At 40.8% G+C, this 20,964-nt stretch overlaps 10 protein-coding genes across 10 annotated transcripts; 5 read left to right on the forward strand and 5 right to left on the reverse strand.

Moving 5' to 3' along the window:
* Window positions 1–197: 197 nt before the first annotated feature.
* On the forward strand, window positions 198–2,300 carry FOA43_002264 (uncharacterized protein; the record flags this gene model as incomplete). The annotated part of the gene is made up of 1 exon (XM_038922563.1): window positions 198–2,300. One exon carries the CDS (start codon window positions 198–200, stop codon window positions 2,298–2,300), a length of 2,103 nt encoding a protein of 700 aa, XP_038778491.1.
* Window positions 2,301–2,313: 13 nt separating this feature from the next.
* On the forward strand, window positions 2,314–3,643 carry FOA43_002265 (uncharacterized protein; the record flags this gene model as incomplete). Its single annotated transcript, XM_038922564.1, has 2 exons — window positions 2,314–2,320; window positions 2,352–3,643. 2 exons carry the CDS (start codon window positions 2,314–2,316, stop codon window positions 3,641–3,643), a joined length of 1,299 nt encoding a protein of 432 aa, XP_038778492.1.
* Window positions 3,644–3,777: 134 nt separating this feature from the next.
* Window positions 3,778–4,671, forward strand: FOA43_002266 (uncharacterized protein; the record flags this gene model as incomplete). The annotated part of the gene is made up of 1 exon (XM_038922565.1): window positions 3,778–4,671. One exon carries the CDS (start codon window positions 3,778–3,780, stop codon window positions 4,669–4,671), a length of 894 nt encoding a protein of 297 aa, XP_038778493.1.
* A 16-nt stretch (window positions 4,672–4,687) lies between these two features.
* Window positions 4,688–7,087, reverse strand: FOA43_002267 (uncharacterized protein; the record flags this gene model as incomplete). Its single annotated transcript, XM_038922566.1, has 1 exon — window positions 4,688–7,087. One exon carries the CDS (start codon window positions 7,085–7,087, stop codon window positions 4,688–4,690), a length of 2,400 nt encoding a protein of 799 aa, XP_038778494.1.
* Window positions 7,088–7,227: 140 nt separating this feature from the next.
* On the reverse strand, window positions 7,228–8,694 carry FOA43_002268 (uncharacterized protein; the record flags this gene model as incomplete). Its single annotated transcript, XM_038922567.1, has 1 exon — window positions 7,228–8,694. The coding sequence occupies one exon, from the start codon at window positions 8,692–8,694 to the stop codon at window positions 7,228–7,230; it is 1,467 nt and encodes a 488-aa protein (XP_038778495.1).
* Window positions 8,695–8,786: 92 nt separating this feature from the next.
* GET3 (Golgi to ER traffic- protein) lies at window positions 8,787–9,815 on the reverse strand (the record flags this gene model as incomplete). The annotated part of the gene is made up of 1 exon (XM_038922568.1): window positions 8,787–9,815. The coding sequence occupies one exon, from the start codon at window positions 9,813–9,815 to the stop codon at window positions 8,787–8,789; it is 1,029 nt and encodes a 342-aa protein (XP_038778496.1).
* A 199-nt stretch (window positions 9,816–10,014) lies between these two features.
* On the reverse strand, window positions 10,015–12,546 carry FOA43_002270 (uncharacterized protein; the record flags this gene model as incomplete). Its single annotated transcript, XM_038922569.1, has 1 exon — window positions 10,015–12,546. One exon carries the CDS (start codon window positions 12,544–12,546, stop codon window positions 10,015–10,017), a length of 2,532 nt encoding a protein of 843 aa, XP_038778497.1.
* Window positions 12,547–13,462: 916 nt separating this feature from the next.
* On the forward strand, window positions 13,463–15,220 carry FOA43_002271 (uncharacterized protein; the record flags this gene model as incomplete). Its single annotated transcript, XM_038922570.1, has 1 exon — window positions 13,463–15,220. One exon carries the CDS (start codon window positions 13,463–13,465, stop codon window positions 15,218–15,220), a length of 1,758 nt encoding a protein of 585 aa, XP_038778498.1.
* A 272-nt stretch (window positions 15,221–15,492) lies between these two features.
* On the forward strand, window positions 15,493–18,278 carry FOA43_002272 (uncharacterized protein; the record flags this gene model as incomplete). Its single annotated transcript, XM_038922571.1, has 2 exons — window positions 15,493–15,496; window positions 15,565–18,278. 2 exons carry the CDS (start codon window positions 15,493–15,495, stop codon window positions 18,276–18,278), a joined length of 2,718 nt encoding a protein of 905 aa, XP_038778499.1.
* A 773-nt stretch (window positions 18,279–19,051) lies between these two features.
* On the reverse strand, window positions 19,052–20,944 carry FOA43_002273 (uncharacterized protein; the record flags this gene model as incomplete). The annotated part of the gene is made up of 1 exon (XM_038922572.1): window positions 19,052–20,944. The coding sequence occupies one exon, from the start codon at window positions 20,942–20,944 to the stop codon at window positions 19,052–19,054; it is 1,893 nt and encodes a 630-aa protein (XP_038778500.1).
* Between the last annotated feature and the right edge of the window lie 20 nt (window positions 20,945–20,964).

The raw sequence follows: 20,964 nt of genomic DNA on the forward strand, positions 1-20,964 counted from the left end.
TATATTAAAGATTAAAGAAGTAGGTAGATCAATCAAGTGATACTACATCTAGTACCCATAGGTATATAAAGACTTTACGACGCGTCGAATCTGAAAAATTGGAAAGAAAATTTAAGATATTTTTTTTTTTATTTTATTTCTGAAAAATTTTAGGACTATCTACTTGGATTTATTATACCTTATCAGTGGAAAACAAGATGGCAAAGACAGGTAAAGCCACCAAAAAGTTCAATCAGAAGCATCTCAAGCATACTTTGGAACAAAGGAAGAAAGTCAAAGAGTATAAGAAAAAGATTGGAGATAAGAAAGCCAAAAGAGTTTCCAAAAAAGCTGAAAATGGACAGACCCGCAGTAATCGGACCAATACTAATGGAGAGATCTTTGAAGATATGGACGTAGAGAAGTTTTTTGATAAGAAAGTTGAGCTTCCGAAACCGGAAAAGAAGATCAAGAAGAAGAAAGAGGACGTTGAAGAGGATGATGATGAAGAAAGTGAACCAGAGATGGATCAAAAGGATATTGATGACTTGAAAACGGAAGATCCTGAATTTTACAAGTATCTCGAAGAAAATGACAAGAACTTATTAGATTTTGAGCCTATTAATCCTCTAGATGCCATTGATGATGATGATGATGAGGAGGAGGAGGAGGCAGCAAAGAATGCAAGTGATGATAGTAAAGATAAAGTGGCCAAGATCAAAGTAATCGATGTTACTATGGAGATGGTGAAGGGATGGGACGCTAACTTGAGGAGTGAACAGCCTAAAATGAAAGAAATCAAACAATTAGTCGTTGCATTTAAATCTGCTGTGAATATTGATGCCGATAGAGGGTACAAATATAGTGTTTCCAACGAAAATGTGTTCAACCACTTGATGGTTATTGCTCTCAAGCAGCTACCTCTTGGTATTCAGAAGCTTACCCCTTATAAGGAGTCTAAAAACGGTGTCAGATCGCTTCCTTCAGGCAATAAGAAGAGAGTGAATGAAGTATCTTCTGTTCTCAAAATCCATTCGGGCTCTTTAATAGAGCTACTTGATGGTATTAGCAATACAGAGACAGCTGCATTAATTTTACAGTCGATTCAAGAGCTTTTACCGTACCTGATGTCATGGAAAAAGATTCTCAAGTTGATCCTCCAAGGTGCTGTGAATGTCTGGAGCAGTTCCGAGCAGTTTGACACCCAAATAGCTGCATTTGCGTTCTTGAACAACGCTGCAAAGGAGTATCCAAAACTTCTTTTGAGAGTAGAATTGAAAAGCTGTTATTCGAGTTTCATCAAGAACTGTAGAAGAACCAATATTCACACTATGGCATCTATAAACTTCCAGAAGAATTCATTGGCGGAATTGTTCGGGGAAAATCAGAATTTAGGATACGATGTTGGTTTCGGAAGTATCAGAATGTTGGCTGTTCATTTAAGGGACAGTGTCAATAACCCTACTAAGGAGAGTTACAAGGCCGTTTACAACTGGCAGTACTGTCATTCTTTAGACTTCTGGTCTAGAATGCTTTCTATTCAATGCAGCGCAGAAAAGCCTGCTGAAAGTGTGCTTTCTCATCTTATTTACCCGTTGGTTCAGGTCACCATTGGAACCATCAGGTTGGTTCCGTCAGCTCAGTTCTTTCCACTCCGGTTTTATCTTATTAGATCACTTATTAGATTGTCAAGGTCCACAGGTGTGTTTATTCCTTTGTTCCCATTACTAAGTGAGATTCTAAATTCAGCTGCATTCAACAAACATCCAAAAAACAACACTATCAATGCCGTTGATTTCGATTCTTGCATCAAGGTCAATAAGGCATATATTGGAACTAGAGTTTACCAGGATGGGCTTTGCGAACAGTTCATCGAGCTCTGCAGTGAGTTCTTTGTGATGTATTGTAAAAGTATTGCATTTCCCGAACTTGTGACTCCTGCTACTATCTATCTTAGAAGATTCAGAAAGAAGAGCAGTAATCCAAAGTTCAATAAGATGCTAAGTGCCTTTATAGACAAGTTGAACGCCAATTCCAAGTTCATCGAGGAGAAGAGAGCTACCGTTCAATATGGACCTAACAACAAACAGGAGGTTGCTAAATTCCTACAAGAAATTAGCTGGGAGAAGACTCCTCTTGGTGCCTATGTGGTGACTCAAAGAGAAGTCAAGGAAGCCAGACTGAAGATTCTACGGGAGTCTTTTGAGCAGGCCGAAGAGGAGGAAGAGCACAAAAATTTGAAGGGCAAAGCCGAAAGTGATGAAGATGACGACAATGATATAGTGTTGGATGATGCTGAGGAAAAGAAGGATGAAGAGTAAGTAGCAGAAGAGCATGTATAGTTGTAATGTATTAGACTTTTTTCCTACTAGCCCAATTAGGAATCGTTCGCGATAAGCTGATAAGCGAGGGAGGGCTTCGAGGAAGTTCTGGCGACATTGATTTCCCTTGGTTCTTTAAAGGCACGATGAATTATTTGGCTGGGTTAATCCTTTTAGCCGTCAATATTGTGGAAGGGTTTACTGTAGAACAGGGAATTTTGGGTTTGAACGATATTCACCAATGCCCTGTAGATACTCCATTATCGTGCTCCAACAAAACGGAAGTTGATGATAGCTGCTGCTTTGAATATCCCGGAGGAATAATATTGCAAACTCAATTCTGGGATTACTATCCTCCTGTTGGACCAGAAGATAAGTTTACTCTCCATGGATTGTGGCCAGATAAGTGTGACGGAAGTTACGAGCAGTTTTGCCATAATAGTGAGAAAATTGACAGTGCCAGAGACGTGTTGAATAAGTTCGGTGAGACAGATCTTTTGGACAAGATGACCAGGATCTGGAAGAATTTCAACGGAAATGATGACGAATTGTGGGTTCACGAGTTTAACAAGCATGGAACTTGTATGAATACACTCAAATCCGACTGTTACAACCATTTCACGCCTCAACAGAATGTGGTGGACTTCTACAAGAGAACTGTGGATGTTTATGATACTTTACCAACATTTGAATGGCTAAGAAAAGGAGGAATCGTACCTTCAAATACCAAAACATACACTCGAGCAGAAATCGAGGACTCTATAGCTTCTCAGTTTGGCCATCCAGTGTATATCAGCTGTAATAGGTTTAATGCGCTACAGGAGGTTTGGTACTTCCATCAATTGAAGGGTTCCATTCTTTCCGGGGAATTTGTTCCTATTCCTGCGATGCTTGATTCTAGATGTCCTGAATCAGGGATCAAGTTTCTTCCTAAGACTTTCAAGCCTCCTCAACCTACTCATACTGATAATCCAGGTCCTCGGCCTACTGGTCGTCACGGTTACTATAGAGGATTATTAAAACCGGTTGATCAGCCCGGTTGTATCATCGGCAATGGACATTGGTACACCTCGGGAACATGTGCCAAGTTTACTTTGATCCAGGCTCCTTTTGGTGGCTACAATCTCAGATCATCTAGAGGCTTCTGCTCTGTGGTTGATGGTTCGTTGATATGCGGTTCTCAAATTGAACCGCGCCAATTTCAGTACGATAAAAATACTCGGTCAATCAGTTATGGAGGGCACAAGTCCTGGAGTGCTGACCATGTTCCCCAGAGATTCCAGCAGTTGGATGTCCGTCCCGGGAAGGGCGAAGTCACCTTCGAGATAAAATTGGATGCATAAATACGGGTCTTAAATCCGAGTATGACCTCTACCGGGGGGCGCCGTGGCACTGCCGTGGACCAATAAAACCATTTATATAAGCAAGCAAACGTTATCTAGATTTCAATCTATTACTTACTTCAACCACTGCAAAAATGTCTCTTCAACAGGTTCCTCCAGAACCAATTCAACCTGAAATCTTGGAAAAGGCTCCGGGAATTCCGATAACTTCTCCTTCGAACACTCAGACTCCTTTCTTATCACATTCTATCTCTGTGTTAGCCTTTATACAGAAATACTCTGTCATTCCATTCAGCTTATTCACTTTCATTCATCTTAGTGGTGTAGTAATTACGCCTGCTCTTTTTGGAATTGACCCAGGAAATGAGGTCATCGATATTGGTAGAGAAGTGTACCAAACTTCTCTCACAGAGCCAATTATCATCGGCTCTGTTATATCGCACGCCTCTTCTGGTATCTTGCTCAACTTGTTCAGGAGAATCTTGCGCTATAAGAAATACGGCTCCAGCAGATACATTCCTAAAGAGGAGAAATCCACAATCAAAACTACAAAGGACAAGGAGGAAGTCAAAGACGTCAATGAAGGCCTTGGAGGTCTTTCGTCTTTTCTTGGATTAGGTTCCAAAAAGGCTCTAACTTACAGATTATTTGGCATTTCTCCTATCAGCTTTTCCGGCTACATTTTGTGCGTACTTCTTAGTGCTCATGTGATTAAGTTGAGATTCAATCCTTTGCAGGTTGATGGTGATTCGTCCTATGTCGATCTCTCTTATCTTTCTTACTGTATTTCCAAAGTAGGTGCTATAATTCCCGTCTATACGTTGTTTGTATTCACGGGTGCATATCATATGATTACAGGAGCCAACCGATTCTTCAAACTATTCTCTAAAAAGGCCAGAAAGGTGGCCTATTTTGGTATTTATTCTCTTTCTTTTTTGGCATTTGTTAGTCTTATTAGGATCGCTCGTATGGATCCTGTTACCGGTACAATGGCTGCAAGATTCCACGAGTATCTGGAATATATTTAAATATTTACAAGGTATTTTATCCCGAACAACAATCGCACGATGGATCTCGTGAATCGCATACAAGGCCTGCTGCTGCTGCTGCTGCTCTTCTATGCTTGGCTGATCGATCCATTTCAGGTGTAATAGTAAACTTGATAGCCTGGGAAGCAGCCTGTGTTCTCAAGTAGTAGATTCCCGTCTTCAATCCTTTCTCCCATGCGTAGAAGTGCATACTGGTCATCTTTGACATTGAGCAGTTCTCTAAAAAGAGATTCATGCTCTGTGATTGATCAATGTAAGGAGCCCGATCTGCTGCCATATCTATAACAACACGCTGGGATATCTCCCAGATCGTTCTATACATATTTCTCAAAGAGTCAGGAATAGATGGTATGTCCTGTATGGAACCGTTGGCAGCTATAATCTCATTCTTCATTTCAGGGTTCCACAACCCTAAACCAATCAAATCGTCAATAAGATACCGATTCACCACCTGATGTTCGCCCGAAAGGACACGACGAGTGTAAACGTTAGAGGTGATTGGTTCGAAACACTCGGAAAATCCAAGGATTTGAGACGTTGACGCAGTAGGCATCAAGGCCACAAGCAACGAGTTTCGCACTCCATAACAGGATATTTGGTTCTTGAGCGCAGTCCAATCCCAGATGTCATCTGTTTCAACAGGTTTATCATCCCACATGTCATACTGTAGTATTCCTTGAGAAACTGGAGATCCACTATAACTCTGGTAGGGTCCCTCTTCCTTTGAAAGCTCCATAGAAGCCTCTAATGCTCCATGATAGATAGTCTGGAAGATCTGCCTGTTGAGTCTTCGAGACTCTTTACAGCCAAAGGACAATTTCATTTTCAAAAATGCATCTGCAAGTCCCTGGACTCCCACTGCAATAGGTCTATGCCTTAAATTCGAAACACGACACTTCTTCAAAGGATAATCTCCGACATCAATGACTCGATTTAAGTTCCGGACAAGAACCTTAGTCACAGAATGAAGCCTTTGCAAGTTGAAAACTTTCTGGTCGTCACTATCTATTTCCACGTACATTGGTAATCCTAATGAACCCAAGTTGCAAACAGCAGTCTCATCTTTAGACGAATATTCAACAATTTCAGAGCATAAATTCGAGGATTTGATCGTTCCTAGATTCTTTTGGTTGGATTTCGCATTGCATGCATCTTTATAAAGTAAAAATGGTGTACCAGTCTCCGATTGAGAAATCAATATCTTCTCCCAAACTTTCCGTGCTTTAACTTGACGAATAAATCTCTTTTCAGACTCGTATCGAATATATAACTGGTCAAATTCAGACCCCCATTTATCGCTGAGTCCAGGAGATGTATCTTCTGAGAAAAGACTCCATATCTCATCATTCTTCACCCGTCTCATAAACAAATCAGGTATCCAGAGTGCATAGAATAGGTCACGTGCACGCATTTCCTCTTTACCATAATTCTTTCTCATATCCAGAAACTCCATGACGTCTGAATGCCACGGCTCAAGATAGGCACAGATAGCACCGGGACGTTTATTTCCTCCCTGATCAACGTATTGAGACACACTATTAAATACTCTGAGCATTGGAACAATCCCACTCGAGACACCGTTAGTACCGGAGATATAAGTACCTGAAGAACGGACGTTACTAATGTGAACTCCAATTCCTCCAGAAGCTTTAGATATCATCGCACATTCGTGAACTGTATCAAATATTCCATCCAATGAATCATCTTCCAATGCAACTAAAAAGCACGAAGAGAGGTTCTGGAACTCTGTTCCTGCATTGAAAAGAGTCGGAGATGCATGTAGAAGATATCTCTCGGACATGAGTCGATAAGTCTCGAACGCTTTTTTAAGGTTTTCACCATGTAATGCTAACGCAACTCTCATTAGAAGAAACTGGGGAGTTTCATGACACTTATTCTCGATTTTAAGAAGATACGACTTCTGCAGGGTCCGAAACCCAAAATAGTCAATATTGAAGTCCCTTTCTGGAACAATTTCTAAATCAATCTCGTCTTGATGGTTCATAACAATCTTGAATAGTTGTTCGGATATCAAATGCTTATAATTTTTCCGTCCATTATTAGGCATATATCGTCTTAAAAGCTCGATGTTCTCTGAGAATCTGGTCGAAATGGTGTCTTGAAGCAGTTTCTCGAGAACTCTTGCAGCCAAATTAGAATAATCGTAATGATATATCGTCATGGAAGCACATGTCTCTGCCACAAAGTCAATAAGTTCGGAAACAGTAAGCTCCGGTGGTAGTCCTCGATTAACCTTATCTAGTACTTCATTGATAGATATAAATCTCAGATCCAAGCCAAATGCCAGAGATTCAAGATACTTGCGAAGCTTTCCCTGATCAAATGGTCTTCTTTTACCGTGAGATATTATCACTGGAGGGCTATTAAGTGTCATAATAAGCTGGAAATAAGGCTGATTCTTCTGTTATATAGTTCTCAAAAAATCGCTTATTAATTAATTTTTGGTGCACTAAATTTTTCATTCATGGAGTTTGCGGCGTGACACAATGGATTGGACGGGACAATCAGCAAGCATTAGGCAGCCGCAGAGCCATCTGAGGACTGATCCTGATAAACTCCGGCGGTGAACGTCAATATCCACTTTGTATTTGTAAGTAGATATTTGCAAGCAGCCGTCCATTCTTTATTAGATGCTCTTGCAGAAGGACTTATGTTGTAGCCTGCCACTTTATCTTTGGTCATCTTGAATGGGAGTTCGTTGTTTGAGTCGATGCTCTTAAGCTCCGCTGCTATTTTACGTATAACATCAACCAATGCTACCATCCCTGCATCCAACTTATTATGGGTGAAGATATTTCCTATAGAAAATTCTCCCATGCTGAATAGATCGAGTACTGTCTTTCTGGAATCCGTATTTCTCTGTGTTCTCTCGATTTTCTCAATCTTCGAAGTCGATCCCATTGGAATGAGCACGTATTCTGGGATCTCTAATTTCAATATGCGTAAGCAAACAGATAATAGTAATACCAATTGACCTAAGGCAGCATTTATCTCATGCCAAGACACTTTGACATCATCAAGACTACCTAGCCTGAGTCCATTGATGGTTCCAAAAAGTCCTTGTGTAGAAATATTGAAGGTATCATCAAATACATTAATTCCTCTTAGAGCATCCAATTGATCCATATTTGATTCGTATAATGATTTCACCCTATTCAATTCGCTCACACGCTGTGTAAGTTCATGTTCGTACAAATTCTCTTTCAAATAGTGCTTCTGTTCTTCGATGCTCAACTCTGATAGTTGTTCTTGAACCTCTTGAAGCTCATGTTTCAAATCAGAGTTCTCCTTTTCAGCTTGTTCCAACTGTTGTAATGTTTCTGCCTCTTCGGCCTTCAACTTGTCGAGTTCTTGTAATGATTTCGTACATCTTTCTCGATTCGGACCATTCTGAGCATTCAATTTCTTGAGAAATTGAACATAGGTGTCCTTTTCCTTGGTCATTTGATCGCATCTCTTGCTCATCTCTTCAATAAGTGTATGTGCACAATCATTGCATACAGGATAATCCATCTCATACTTTGAAGAGACGATATTGAATACGTTACTCAATGTGGAAACTGTATCACTCACAGGAATAGGAGTGGCCTTTCCTTTTTCCCCCGTATCTTTTTTCTCCTTACCTTCTTTGTCCTCATCTAGCATCACAAATGATCCATCATCAACTTTGCCGTGATTACTGCCATTGCCAATTCCCCCTCGATTGCCAATCAACGGCTTCCCCCCACTCGAATCTAAGGCCTCTCGAAACGTTTTCTTCCGAGCTTCGGGAACAATCATCGTTGGCGGAATAAGGGAAGCATCGGTTGAATCATCTGTGTCTAGAGACTCGGTACCAGCCTTCAAATCTCCCATTAAACTACTTTTCGGTCGAGGCGAATAATTGGTAGTCAACAACCGCTTCTGTGCATTGCTAAGTCCTTCAAGCGATTGGTCGACGCTAAGAGGTAGTTTGCATCTCTGACATATATATGTAGGCATGATCAAGAGATGAATAAGTAGAAGAAAGTGAATTAAAGACAAATTATGGGCGCGAAGCTCAAGTAAAATACATAACGCATAGAAACAGTCGATCATTTCTCCTCTATAGAAAAGACAATCTCTCCATCCTTCCTTGGATCATATGGGGAGATCAAGAACTTTGAGAACTTCTTCAAGTTTTCCAAACCTCGAATTTCATTACCGCATAATGGCATCTTAACTAAATGGTAGTCTTCATACAACTCATCCATCTGATTTAAATATTTTTTCTGCATCTTCCATCTTGATTGGCATCTCTTGCACTGATCATCATCTGCAAACAACAATTGGTTCACCACAATTGAATTAACATCCATGTTATATTTCATCAAATCTTGAATTAATCTCTCTGTTTCATATAGTGACAAGAATTCGGAGATACACACGCATACAAACGTGGTAAGATCCGGATCTTGAAACTGCTTGTTCACCTCGGCAACTTGTCCTTTAATCTCGCCAAGTTTGCTGAACAATTCTGCCTTCTGATCTCCTCCCATCATGCTCATTAAAGGTCCCAATCGACTACTGATGTCATTAAATTTGTCCAACAATGTCTCCAAAGTATGTGGTAATTGAAGGAAACGTAGAGTATGACCGGTAGGAGCCGTATCAAAGATAATACTCTCGTATTGAACTGTAGAATCGTCCGGATGCTTTTGACTCTTGATATGTTTCAACACCTCCATAAACGAAAAAGCCTCATCAATACCCGGAATCGAGCCTGTGACCTCTGTCATTACATTGGTCAACGGGTCCTGCTTATCCATACCTAATTTATTGCTATTCGCAAACTCTTCCAGTGAGGAAGATGGGTCGATCTCCATACATGACAAATTGGAAAGTCCCTCGACCACTCTTGCATCCTTGCCAAACTTCTGATCAAAGGCATCTGAAAGATTGTGTGCCGGATCTGTAGAGATCAATAGATAGTTTTTATCTGGGTGATGAAGTGCTATCTGTATGGCAACTGACGATGACGTGGTGGTCTTACCAACACCTCCTTTACCCCCTACAAAGATCCACTTAAGTGAATCTTGAGTAATGAGATCTTTCAAAGATGATTCAACTTCGAAATCTTCCATGGCAGAGCTAAAGTAGTTGATTCTAGGAAGAAAAGAGTGGCTTAGAAATTGTCTTGCCTATTCAATTTTCTTTGAACCCTCCTGCCTCCCTCCCCTCGTTTTTTTTTTCTCGCTCCTTCCTTTTCTTTCTGAGTCGTCGAGTCGAGTCGAGTCGACTCTAAACGACTTCTGGAATAGGCATCATGATAAATGAATAACTCTAGCTCCTTCCTTTAAAGAACCTTTCAGTTCTTTCTCTGGCCTCCAAAACATCCTTCGTACTCATCAACCGTCTCTGAATCCATCTAGATAGTTTTCCTTGCACTTCTTCTCTCTCATACCTTTTATCTATCAAGTAAATCACCGCGTAATCCTTAATATTTCGAATGGCTCTTCCTACCGATTGATTTACAGCCTTCATGCAGATATTCTGGTACATTTCCTGTGACCGCTGTTTTCCAAGTTGCCGACTTCCTCCATTCTCGATGGTCTTCTTTTCGATATAATGACTTTTAGCTATCAATTCTCCACTCTTCACATTTGGATACGGTAGTCCCACCATGATAACGCATCGTGCCAACTTGTCCGAGAAATTGATCCCTTCTGACATTTTACCGCCGACAACGGAGAATAATGCAGCTCCCCCTCTACTTCCAGTTTCAATTTCAGACCGAAACTCCCGAAGAACATTATCAACATTGATCTCTCGTGACTCTATAAAGATCTTCTTAAATTCCTCCATCTGTTTCACAAGTCTTTGCTCTTTCCATACTTTCATCACATCGTCCAAATAACGATAACTTGGAAAGAATATAACTGTTCCCGATGGTACCTCCTGAAAAAGTTCTACTATGGTTTTGCCTAATTCTTCCAACATTGTCCTGTTGGTTCTCCCGTTGAATGTGAAATCAAAGGAGATGTTTCCAGAATGAGAGACCGGATAAACTTCCAAATTCTCGTCCGGAATAACATGGTCACAACTAAACGTTTTCATCTGACTTGGGTCCACATATGGAACTAAAAAATCTGTGAAATCCGTCACCGGTTCCATGGTTCCTCCAGCTAGAAGAACACATCTAGCCTCTTCTACAATATCCTTGAATGGTTCACTTGGATCAAGAAGAAGGTATTTTAGAGTGATATCACCTTCTTCTTTGTCAAAGAAGAACTTGCCACTTTGAGAAGTGTTCGACAACGAGTACATAAAGGCTCTCACTTTAAATAACAATGGAGTCGAATGATGCTTGCTGTCGGTAATTTTATCCATGTAACTCTGCACCTTAAATGCGATTTTCGACTTGTTTATGTACTTTTGTAGCGGGTAAACATTAAGCAAGTCACCGGTTGTTCCCGCAAAGATCAGATTGGTATCCACTTCCGTTCCTGGAGACACTCTTCCCAAATCAATCTGTTTGGCAATGAACTTGGCTAGTAGTGTCACCAACTTAATCATCTTGGACAAGTTGATCCGATTTCCTGCGTTCATCCTTGAATAGAATCGTCTCGTATATAGTCTCATAGCCTTTCGAATCAATTTAAGCTCCTCAAATCTGATTGAGGAAGAATAGATGCTGTTAATAGTATCAATCAAGTTATGAGCCTCGTCAATAACTACAATACAGTCCTTCAAACGAAGCTTCAAAGAATCACGTGCTTCTTTTTGAAGTAATAGCTGATAAGGTAATGATATTATCTCAGCAACAGGAACTCCATGTCTGGAACTGTAGTATGGACACACCTTCAAATTGCTTCCAATAGTATCCAAATCTTCTATATCATGAACAGCAGAGTATGTCAAGTCTTTAAATTGATCGACCAACTCCATATCTTGTTCCTCGGCAAGTTTTGGTAAGAATGGACACTTGTTGTTTCCATCCTTCTGCAGTTCGATGCATCTTTCATTTATCTGTTGGGTATCTTTCAAACTAGCCACTTTATCGTTAATACAAAGCTGTTTCCTCGATCCTAATGGTAGGTACTTAGTTTTCTCATCCATCCCCTCTATAGATGAGGGGAAGTCAGTCATTTTAAGCTGTGAACAAAACTGACTAAGCTGGGAGTGGGTTCTAGATGCAAAGAAGATCTTAACGGGTGATTCATTGACTTCAGTGGCTCGTTCTTTGCTTCTATTGGTCGACCCTCGACTACCTTCAACGGCTTTCAACAAGTCCTTCACTTCTTTATCCATTTTTTCAAACTTTGTTCCTTCCAAATGCATGCTTTCTTCAGTATAATCTTCAGGAGCAAGTTGATCCTCATCTGTATCCCCTGATTGACCTTGTGCGGTCCTTTTCCGCTTTTTGATCCATCTTATTTTGCCATCCAGCTTACCTGTCACCATCTTAGAGCCCTCTTTTTCAACTTTGATTAAGTGCTTCTCATACCTTTTGGCATCTTCAAGCATTCGACCGACAATCTTCTCCTGGTAGGCCTTCATAATCCATTCCGGCTCTTCTTCATCTCCACTGCCTTCAACTTCACCAAGTTTCTTCTTAATGGCAGCATCATTCTTCATTCGTTTGAATTCACGTAGCCACGTCATGGTAGAACAAATCAATGATAGAGTTTTTCCTGTTCCCGTAGGAGATTCAAATATTCCAATCTTAAAATCACCGTCAATTGTCTCATATATCGAGTTCATCAATTTCAGCTGAACATCATAAGGATTATCAAATGGATGATTGAATTTGCAACTTTCTGCTTGAGCAAGCCTTCCTGTAGTTTCATGCTCATGGATGATTATTTGTTCCATGCGAAAAGAAGATAGAGAGAAGTAAAAGGTGAAGGTCGCGTAATTAATCTACTTCACTTACTTCAACTCTTTTCTTTCTTCCTTCCTTATCTACTTGTTTTTCTTTCTCTCATGACTCTCTACACTCTCACAGCACCACTTGAACAGTTGATTAAGAAAAGTAGGATCTCTGAAGCCGACAGACTGCTCATTCTTAATCATGGTTATATAAGCCATCGCGATCTTATCAATCTGTACAAAAGAAAGAAGAAGAGAGATGCAAATACGAACAATTTACTTGGCCTATTAAAAGGTTGCAAAGTGTTTATACCCGAAAGACCAAAGCAGAAGAAGACACCAGAATACATTAAAAAAATGGAAGAGTTAAGAGTTAAACAGAAGGAATTAGAGTACCAACAGATGGTCAATGCAGATCTGAAGGATGGAAGTCTTAGGCTCATGATCGAGCTCGAGCAGGAGGAGAAAGAAGGCCACGATTACAAGCCTTCCCAAATGGCCAAGCAGGTGAAAAGTCAGCTAACAACGGTAGTCAATGTGCTTGTAACGGTGTGTTCTGTAGCATATGCTATATGGTATTGGACAGGAAGTTCAACCAGTATGGAAATACAGTATAGAGTACTATGGTCGTTGTTTTTCAGTATTTTGGTACTTATAGCGGAAGTGACGGTATTTGGAGGATATATTACAAAAGTTCAAAGTGCCAGGAAAACAGAAAGGAGAAAGAAAGATGATCCAAAGAAAATTTTGTATGGCTTATCGTCTTGACTGTCACAATGGTTTAGATTCACTTTATCTCTCACTCACTTTAATTTTCAGTCTATTTTCAGTCTATTTTTCAGTCTATTTTTCACATTATTTTTCACTCTACTTTCAGCTCATTAGCTTTCTTCCTAAACTGTTGAGTTAATTATTCTTGATGATTAACAATCTGATATGCAGGAATCTAATACGCAGGGCTCTATTTAAGAATGTTGAAGTGTTAACTGGATTCAGAGCATCTCGTGGAATCAAAACGGCTGGAAAGCCATCACAGAAAGACGACAGAGTGATAAATCGGGTCGCTGGCACAAATTTTGTCAAGTCATCATCGATTATGCGGTCCCCTACTCCTCAGCAGTCTCCAGTTTCCTCTTGTGCCTCTTGTGGAGTTGAATTGCAATTATCAGACTCTTCTGCTCCCGGTTATTATCGTCCACCTCATATAAAATCAACTACCTTCAAGAAAGATACTGATAACCCACTAGTACTGGCAAGGGAAAAAATCCTGGTAGAGAAGTTTCAAAAGCTTGACGATGGTCTTGAACTGAAACCAGTGGATAAAAAGCTCCGTGATTGCAGATTGATGTGCCACAAATGTTTGGATACTTTTTATAGATCTGATTTCAGTCTCGATAAACAGAGTTTCGTCTCTGTGGATCAAGTGATGGCCGAGATTCCTAAAGAAGCCAATGTGGTTCATGTTATTTCTGCATTGGATTTCCCTCTCAGTGTCAGCAAGACCGTTTCCAAAGGGAGAGACATGCAGAAAGTTTGGTACATAGTTACTAAGGCCGATGCTTTTTTTGCTGCTAAAACAGGACTTGAAAGAACTGGATTGCATTATTTTGGAGACACGCTAGCTCAATTGGTTGGCGTTGACCCATCTCATGTATTTCTTGTATCAGGAAAGTTGGGCTGGAATACTGAGGATATTCTTCATAAACTTCCGGCTTCTGAAGTATACTTTGTAGGAGCCATCAATTCTGGTAAAAGTACCCTTATAAGGACACTTATTTATCGAGATAATAAAAACCTCAGATCTTTCGATCAATACGGTCCAGGTATCTCTGAAATCCCGGGATTCACTGCAAACCATATTAGATTTAGAATGAAGCAGTCCAATGCTATTCTTGTGGATACCCCAGGTTTCTCTCCTGCCGATAGGGGAGTATATCGATATTTGTTAAAAGATGACGTGAAGTCTGTTGCTAAGGTGGCAGATTATGCGTCGGCCACTATCAAAGGTCATTCTCTTCATAGTCCGATGGTTAAGGGTCGTAAGATTTTTAGTGGAGAATCTTTGTACTCGGTTGGAGGACTATTTTATTTGAAGCCTCCCAAGGACTCCATCATTAAGGTGTTTACAGGATTACCTGGTGTGGAGGCCAAATACAAAGATGTTTCAAGGGCTCTGGAACTCAGTGAAATGAGACCTGTGGCTATTGGTCATCGGTTTTTGGTGAATTCTTCTGCTGCTCTGAATTTGGTTCGCTACGTCATTCCTCCATTTTATGGATCTATAGACTTGGTTTTCCGTAACGTTGGATATTTGACTGTGGCTTTATGTGGGTCAATCGACAATTCAAAGCTATTTGAGATCTACGTTCCTAAGGAAATCGAAGTTATAGCGAGAGAATCCATTTTCAACTACATCTACAAGACTAAAAGTGCAAAGGACGAGACAGGCAATCTTTTAGCTCGGAAAAATGTAGCAAAGCGTGGGAAAATCATTCTTAGGCACATTCCTAAAAACAAGTTGATCTTTACTAAGCTCTACAAGGTTCCGGTGGATGCTTCAACAGAACAGGCAGTGGAAGCTGTGGTTCCTGAGACTATATTCACCGGAGAACAGCATAAATGTTGCAGTCAAGCAGAGTTTCCCAATACGTTTTGGAGACTTCCAGATTTGGTGTGACTACCGTATGTATTATAGAGGAAGGATATAAGCGTTACACGTATATAAGGTTTTAAGCCATGTGTGGCGCAGTCATTATATGAACTCCGCCACATCTATCGCGATCTCATAAAATTTTTTAAATTAGAGGAAATCCCAATCAAATTCTTTGTAGTTAGTGTTTACTTTGTTTTCCCTACCCAATCAACTGCCCTTCCAGATGTCGAAATCTAGTGTACATTCGGGACCAATTTCTCAGGTCATTGGATCTAAGGCAACTGCCAATTCGTTGAATGAGTTGCTTCAAGCTTCAAGAAATCTTCCAAGGAGATCCAATGACATAGGAACAATACACCTGAGTCTAGGAGAGATCAAAAAGAAGGCTTATTTAAAGCGCAAATATAACAAGACAGGTTCAGATACAAACCCTTACACCAAGGCACATTACTTGCTCATAGGAAAGGGAATTACTATAGAAGAGATCCAGAACGAATTGGACTCCATTGATTTCCATCAATTGGACTCCACTGGCATAGTTCCTGGTAATCAGGTCATATCTGTTGGTAGCAGTGTTGGAGAAATAGAAGACTACATAACAGCCCAGAAGCATGAGAACATTTTGACTGCCATAGAGCAAAATTTATTGACCTCAGCTAGAGATTTCGACCAGTATGTGAGTCAGAGCATCTCTTTGGATTGGAAAAAGCATAATAAGGATACAAGAGCCACGCTTGCGAGTATTTTGAAGCGCGAACAGTCTGATTCGGTGCCATCTTCTCCTGAAAAGAGGCACAAACAATTGCTGGGAGAGCCACAACAGCAACGGAAGCAACAGCAAAAGGCACTTTCTTGGAGCTCGAAGCCTTCCAGAGATATCCTTTCGCCAAGATTTAAGTTTGAAGACGTTCAGCCGTCGGATAACGTTGATTCTGTGGTGAATCCAAATGCTTCGTATGCGCTTAGACGTAAGTTCGAGTTATATGCTCAGGTTATTTACGAATTGAATGATGCCAGACAGAAACATCGATGGTATCAACTCTGTACCGTGTTTGCAGACTTGTCTAAGAGGGAGATGACCACCAGATCTAAGCAGTTGCATGAAGGATGGTTGATTTTGAGAGACTTTTGCGAGAACGAGGAAGAAAATGGATCCTCAATGAAGACCCAAGAGCGTAAATTTGCTGTCGGTCATTGCAGTTCGTCTTTGAGTGAGTCAGATGCCATTGTTCTTCATAAACAAATCATCGCCAAGAGCCGGAACTACTTAGAGTCCCAGTTTCTTGATCACGCTAATGAGTTGTACTTGAAAGTGAACAGTAATCCATCTGATTTTGGTTCCTCCGGATTAGTAAGCAATGTGACTAAAGTACAGAAATTTCTCGAGCTCACGATGAAGAACAAGTCGGGCAATAGCTGGAAAGTTCCAAATCTCACGTTTGTTAACAGCGTTCCTATTTGGGCTACTCTTTTCTATCTTTTAAGAGCAGGATGTTATACAGATGCAGTCAATTTGGTTTCGGACTACGATGATTCTTTCCAGAAGTTAGAGAGAGCTTTCCCATTATATTTGAAGGCCTACTGTGAGAGTATTGATCATAAATTACCAGTTGAATTACAAGGAAGATTGACTAACGAGTTCAACCAGTATTTTAAGCATACGAGCAAAGAGGTTGATCCTTACAGATATGCCGTTTACAAAGTGCTTGGTAGATGTGATCTCTCCAGAAAAGACTTACCATCTATTACGCTCAGTATAGAAGACTGGCTCTGGTTTCATTTGTGTTTGATTTATGAGGAAGATGTTGAGGCCAGCAATGATGATAGCAGTGTTCAAGAGAGATACACATTAAATGATTTGCAGAAGTCTGTCCTTGAATATGGTTCTGATGCATTCAATGGGTCTAGTAATAATCCGATGTATTTGCAGGCATTGCTATTTGTCGGATTATATGAAGTAGCCGTTCAATACTTATTTGGCCTTAGCGAGATCGATTCTGTTCACTTAGCTATTACTCTTGCGTACTACGGTCTCCTTCGAGTTCCTTTGATGGACTCCGATAAGTTACTTAATGAGGATGAAAAAGGATTCCAATCTATTAATTATGCCAGACAATTGGGATATTATACAAGAACATTCAAGAATTCTGATCCAAGGGTTGCAGCTGAGTATCTCTTTGAAATATGCCTCTGCGATGGACTTGATGATGATCTTAAGAAGAAACAGATAGAATTGGGTCAAAGAGCCGTTAGAGAATTGGTCTTAGATACAAGAGAATTTGTTATGCTTCTTGGAAGGATCAATAAAGATGGCTCACGTATTCCTGGAATCATTGAGCAACGCAAGAAGTTACTCCATCTCGATGATGAGGACAGCTATCTTCATAAGATTGCAGAGAAGGCAGCACATAAGGCCGAAGAAGAGGGACGTCCTTACGACTGTATTTTGCTTTACCAGTTAAGCGAAGAATATGATACTGTTCTCGGTATGGTGAACCGGTTATTGGGTGATTTCATGGTTTCCGTGGACTTTAGAACTCCTTTGGATGATATAATCAGCGGGGAATTAATTAAGGGTGAAACCAATATAGTGAAGATGGCTAGAAGATTGATGAAGACATACAATGCATCACCAGAGATTCTTTCCAAGACATCTGCGAAACGCAGAGAAACCTGCTCGAGACTACTAGAACTCATTAGTATCTCTACAGATTTCACATCAAGTCATCCGGATCTTGTGGACATCCTTCAGAGGATCAAGAAACTGGATTTGATTCCATGTGGAGCTTCGATCGAACTTGATAAAATACGCGCACGTGCTCAAGAGTTCAGCACGTTAGATGAGTCCCTCGCTAAGAACATTCCTAACGTGCTTATCATTGAAATGAGCTGTATATCGCAGCTTGTCTACGAATTGCAGAGTGGTTACGAGGTTCCAGCCGGTAAATCTTCGTCAAAAGAGTACAGACTGACGGATATGAAGCAGATGTCACGCAACTGCATGGTTTATGCCGGTATGGTTCAATATAAAATGCCTAGAGAAGTATACAGGACTCTCGTTAACCTCGAGGTCGACCTATGATGTCGTATGGTATCATTTATGTATGTAATATGTCATTAATTTGGTAATGGTAATGGCAACATCTTCTTTCTTTTGTATTTCGGCTGTTTTTCGTATGCGTTGGGTTCTGGCGCCTTCTTGGGCGTTTCGATTTGCTTGTCAGCATGATTGTCTGAGTCTGAGTCTGAGTCTGATGATGATGATGATGATGATGTCGATGAGTCCGAATCTGACCCATCCTCGCACTCGTAATCGCTGTCATCCTGCGGATGAAATATACAGCAGATTTTGGTCTTCTTCTTGTTCATGTGCTCGTTGTCTATTACGTCACTGTCCCATTTGACTCTACGACCATTCTTCTTCTTGGTCTTAGTCTTAGTATCTTCCGTGCTTACTAAGTGCAAGATCGGAATTTCTACACTGGGTATCGTTACCGTCTGTGTACCTCTTTCCGTATTCTGTTCGTTTGAGTATCCTTCGCGCATGATCAAATTGGTTTGTTAGGATGAAAGAGACCTGGTAACAAGTTAGTAATGCTCTCTCATTCTCTTGCGAATTGAATCGATCGCGCTCCATTTTAAATTCATCGACCCGACTATTGGACTATCAGGATTAGATCACTACCACTTACGGTACCTAGTAGACAGTACGGTATGGTATAGAGTAAAAGTAACGCAAAAGCAAAGCAATTAAAATAAAACAAAATAAAATAAAATAAAATAAACCAATGTATACAATGTTGGCCAACAGGTCCCTGACCTTTCCAATCATAATTATAGCCCATCCATTCAATCTTACACCTTAATTGTAGGGTATAATGTCCTCTGAGGACACTCTTCCTCGTTTCTTATATCTTCCTTCTTCGAATTCTCAACCAATTCTTCAAGATACTCCCCAATCAGATCAATCAGTTCTTTATGTCTCATGTAAGTATCAATTTTGCTTTCAGAATCATTTTCTTGATCTTCAGCGTCCGAATCAGTCTGGCTGCTATTGTCATCTTGAATATCATATATTTCTTCTTCTTCGTCCTCTTCTTCGTCTTCGTCTTCCTCGTTCAAACTCATCTTGGCCAATCTTTTCACCATATCATCATGACTAGTCCTCTGGTTCGTTCCAATGTCCGATCCTCTATTTATATTTAAAGGAGCAGAATTGTTGAAGCCATACTGAGGGTAGTATCCATTGGAAATACAAGGCAATGAAGGATATATGTTTCCCGTAGAATGAGACGTTTGAGCATTACTAGGATGTGCAAGATGAACTGATATTGGTCCTCCTAATGGTAAGAAAGTAGGTTGTTGCGAACTCATGCTGGTAGAGATCTGATTAAAGTAGGAAGAAGCCTCCATAAGCTCTTGGGTATTGCCAAATCCACCCAAGTTAGCAGAAATGGACGGTAACTTGTTGTTGTTGAAGGAATATTTACCTAAAGGAACGGTGTTAAGCTTATTAGCCATCGTGTTGCTGTATACTGGTCGAACTTTGGATCTTTTTAGGTCATCATACAAAGCAGGTAGCTGAGATGCAAACCCGGAAATTTCGAATTTCCGCTTTTTTGCGTCTGTACTTTCAGTAAGAGATGGAATGCTCGTTAGCGGATGAGAAGAAATCCCATGTGCATAGTTGTATACAGGAAGAGGGGCACTACCAACGGAGGTAGAGTGGCTTTTCTGCAAGAAAGGCACAGTTTGCAAGCCTTGAGGATCTTCAGGTTTTAGTCCCTTTTTGTTATTTGAATGAATTTTCGAATGTTTCTTCAAATCCTGTGGTCTCTTGAACCGCTTACCGCATTGCTCGCAAGGATAAGGTTTCAAAGGGATGTGAACACGCAAATGTGATGTTATATGATCACGTTTAACAGTGACAACTTGACAGTTTTCCCATTGGCAAGCCAAGGAAAGGTTTCTGTTGCACTTACGACCCACGTGAAAGCGGCACAGATGGTCGTAGAGATGTTGAGCATCCTGGAACAGAAGATTGCAGCCTTTCCAGCGGCAACGGAGAGGTCCATTACTATTTTTTAGTTTCTGGGGTCTCTGAGACTTTGATTTCCTAGAACTGGTGATGGATGTTGCTGGGAGTTTGGCCACCTTTGGATACAAGGAGGACCCCACCTGTTTTTCTGCATCATCGGATGAAGTACTGGCATTGGCACCAATACTTTTGTCCAAATCTGAGATGGAAGGAACTGTAACAGCATGCTGAAGAGTCGCCGGAGAATCAGGTGATGACGACGGAGAAGAATCGGTATAGGATGAAGGCGACGCAGAGCCCCTGGATCCAAGTGGGGAAATGGAAGAGTCTGTAAGCGTGGAGTTACTGCCGAATCGGGAGTTGAGTACATGATGTGGATCCGAGGTAGATGATCCACAAGTGGAAATATAAGCTCTGGCAGCACTGGTAGCTCTGGCAGACCTGGTGGACCTGGCAGACGAATCGCTGGGCATATTGGGGGTTTCCTTGGTAAAACTGGTTATTCCAGGTAATGCCTGAGTGGGTCTTCCCAAAGAGATAGCTCTGGGGAAGGATGAAGTTGTAGGTGTGACAGCTTTGGAGGTACTTGTAACGGCCAAAGAGGATGTAGACGAGGTAGGTGAAGAGTCGGCATTTAATATGGTGACAGGATGAACGTTAAGACTTTTGCCTGGAAATGGCCGGTAGTAGACCGAGTTCTGGGTTTTCATTGGTGAATGTGAATAGAAGG

Source organism: Brettanomyces nanus, chromosome 2 (assembly GCF_011074865.1).
Source record: "Brettanomyces nanus chromosome 2, complete sequence".
Lineage (NCBI taxonomy): Eukaryota > Fungi > Ascomycota > Pichiomycetes > Pichiales > Pichiaceae > Brettanomyces > Brettanomyces nanus.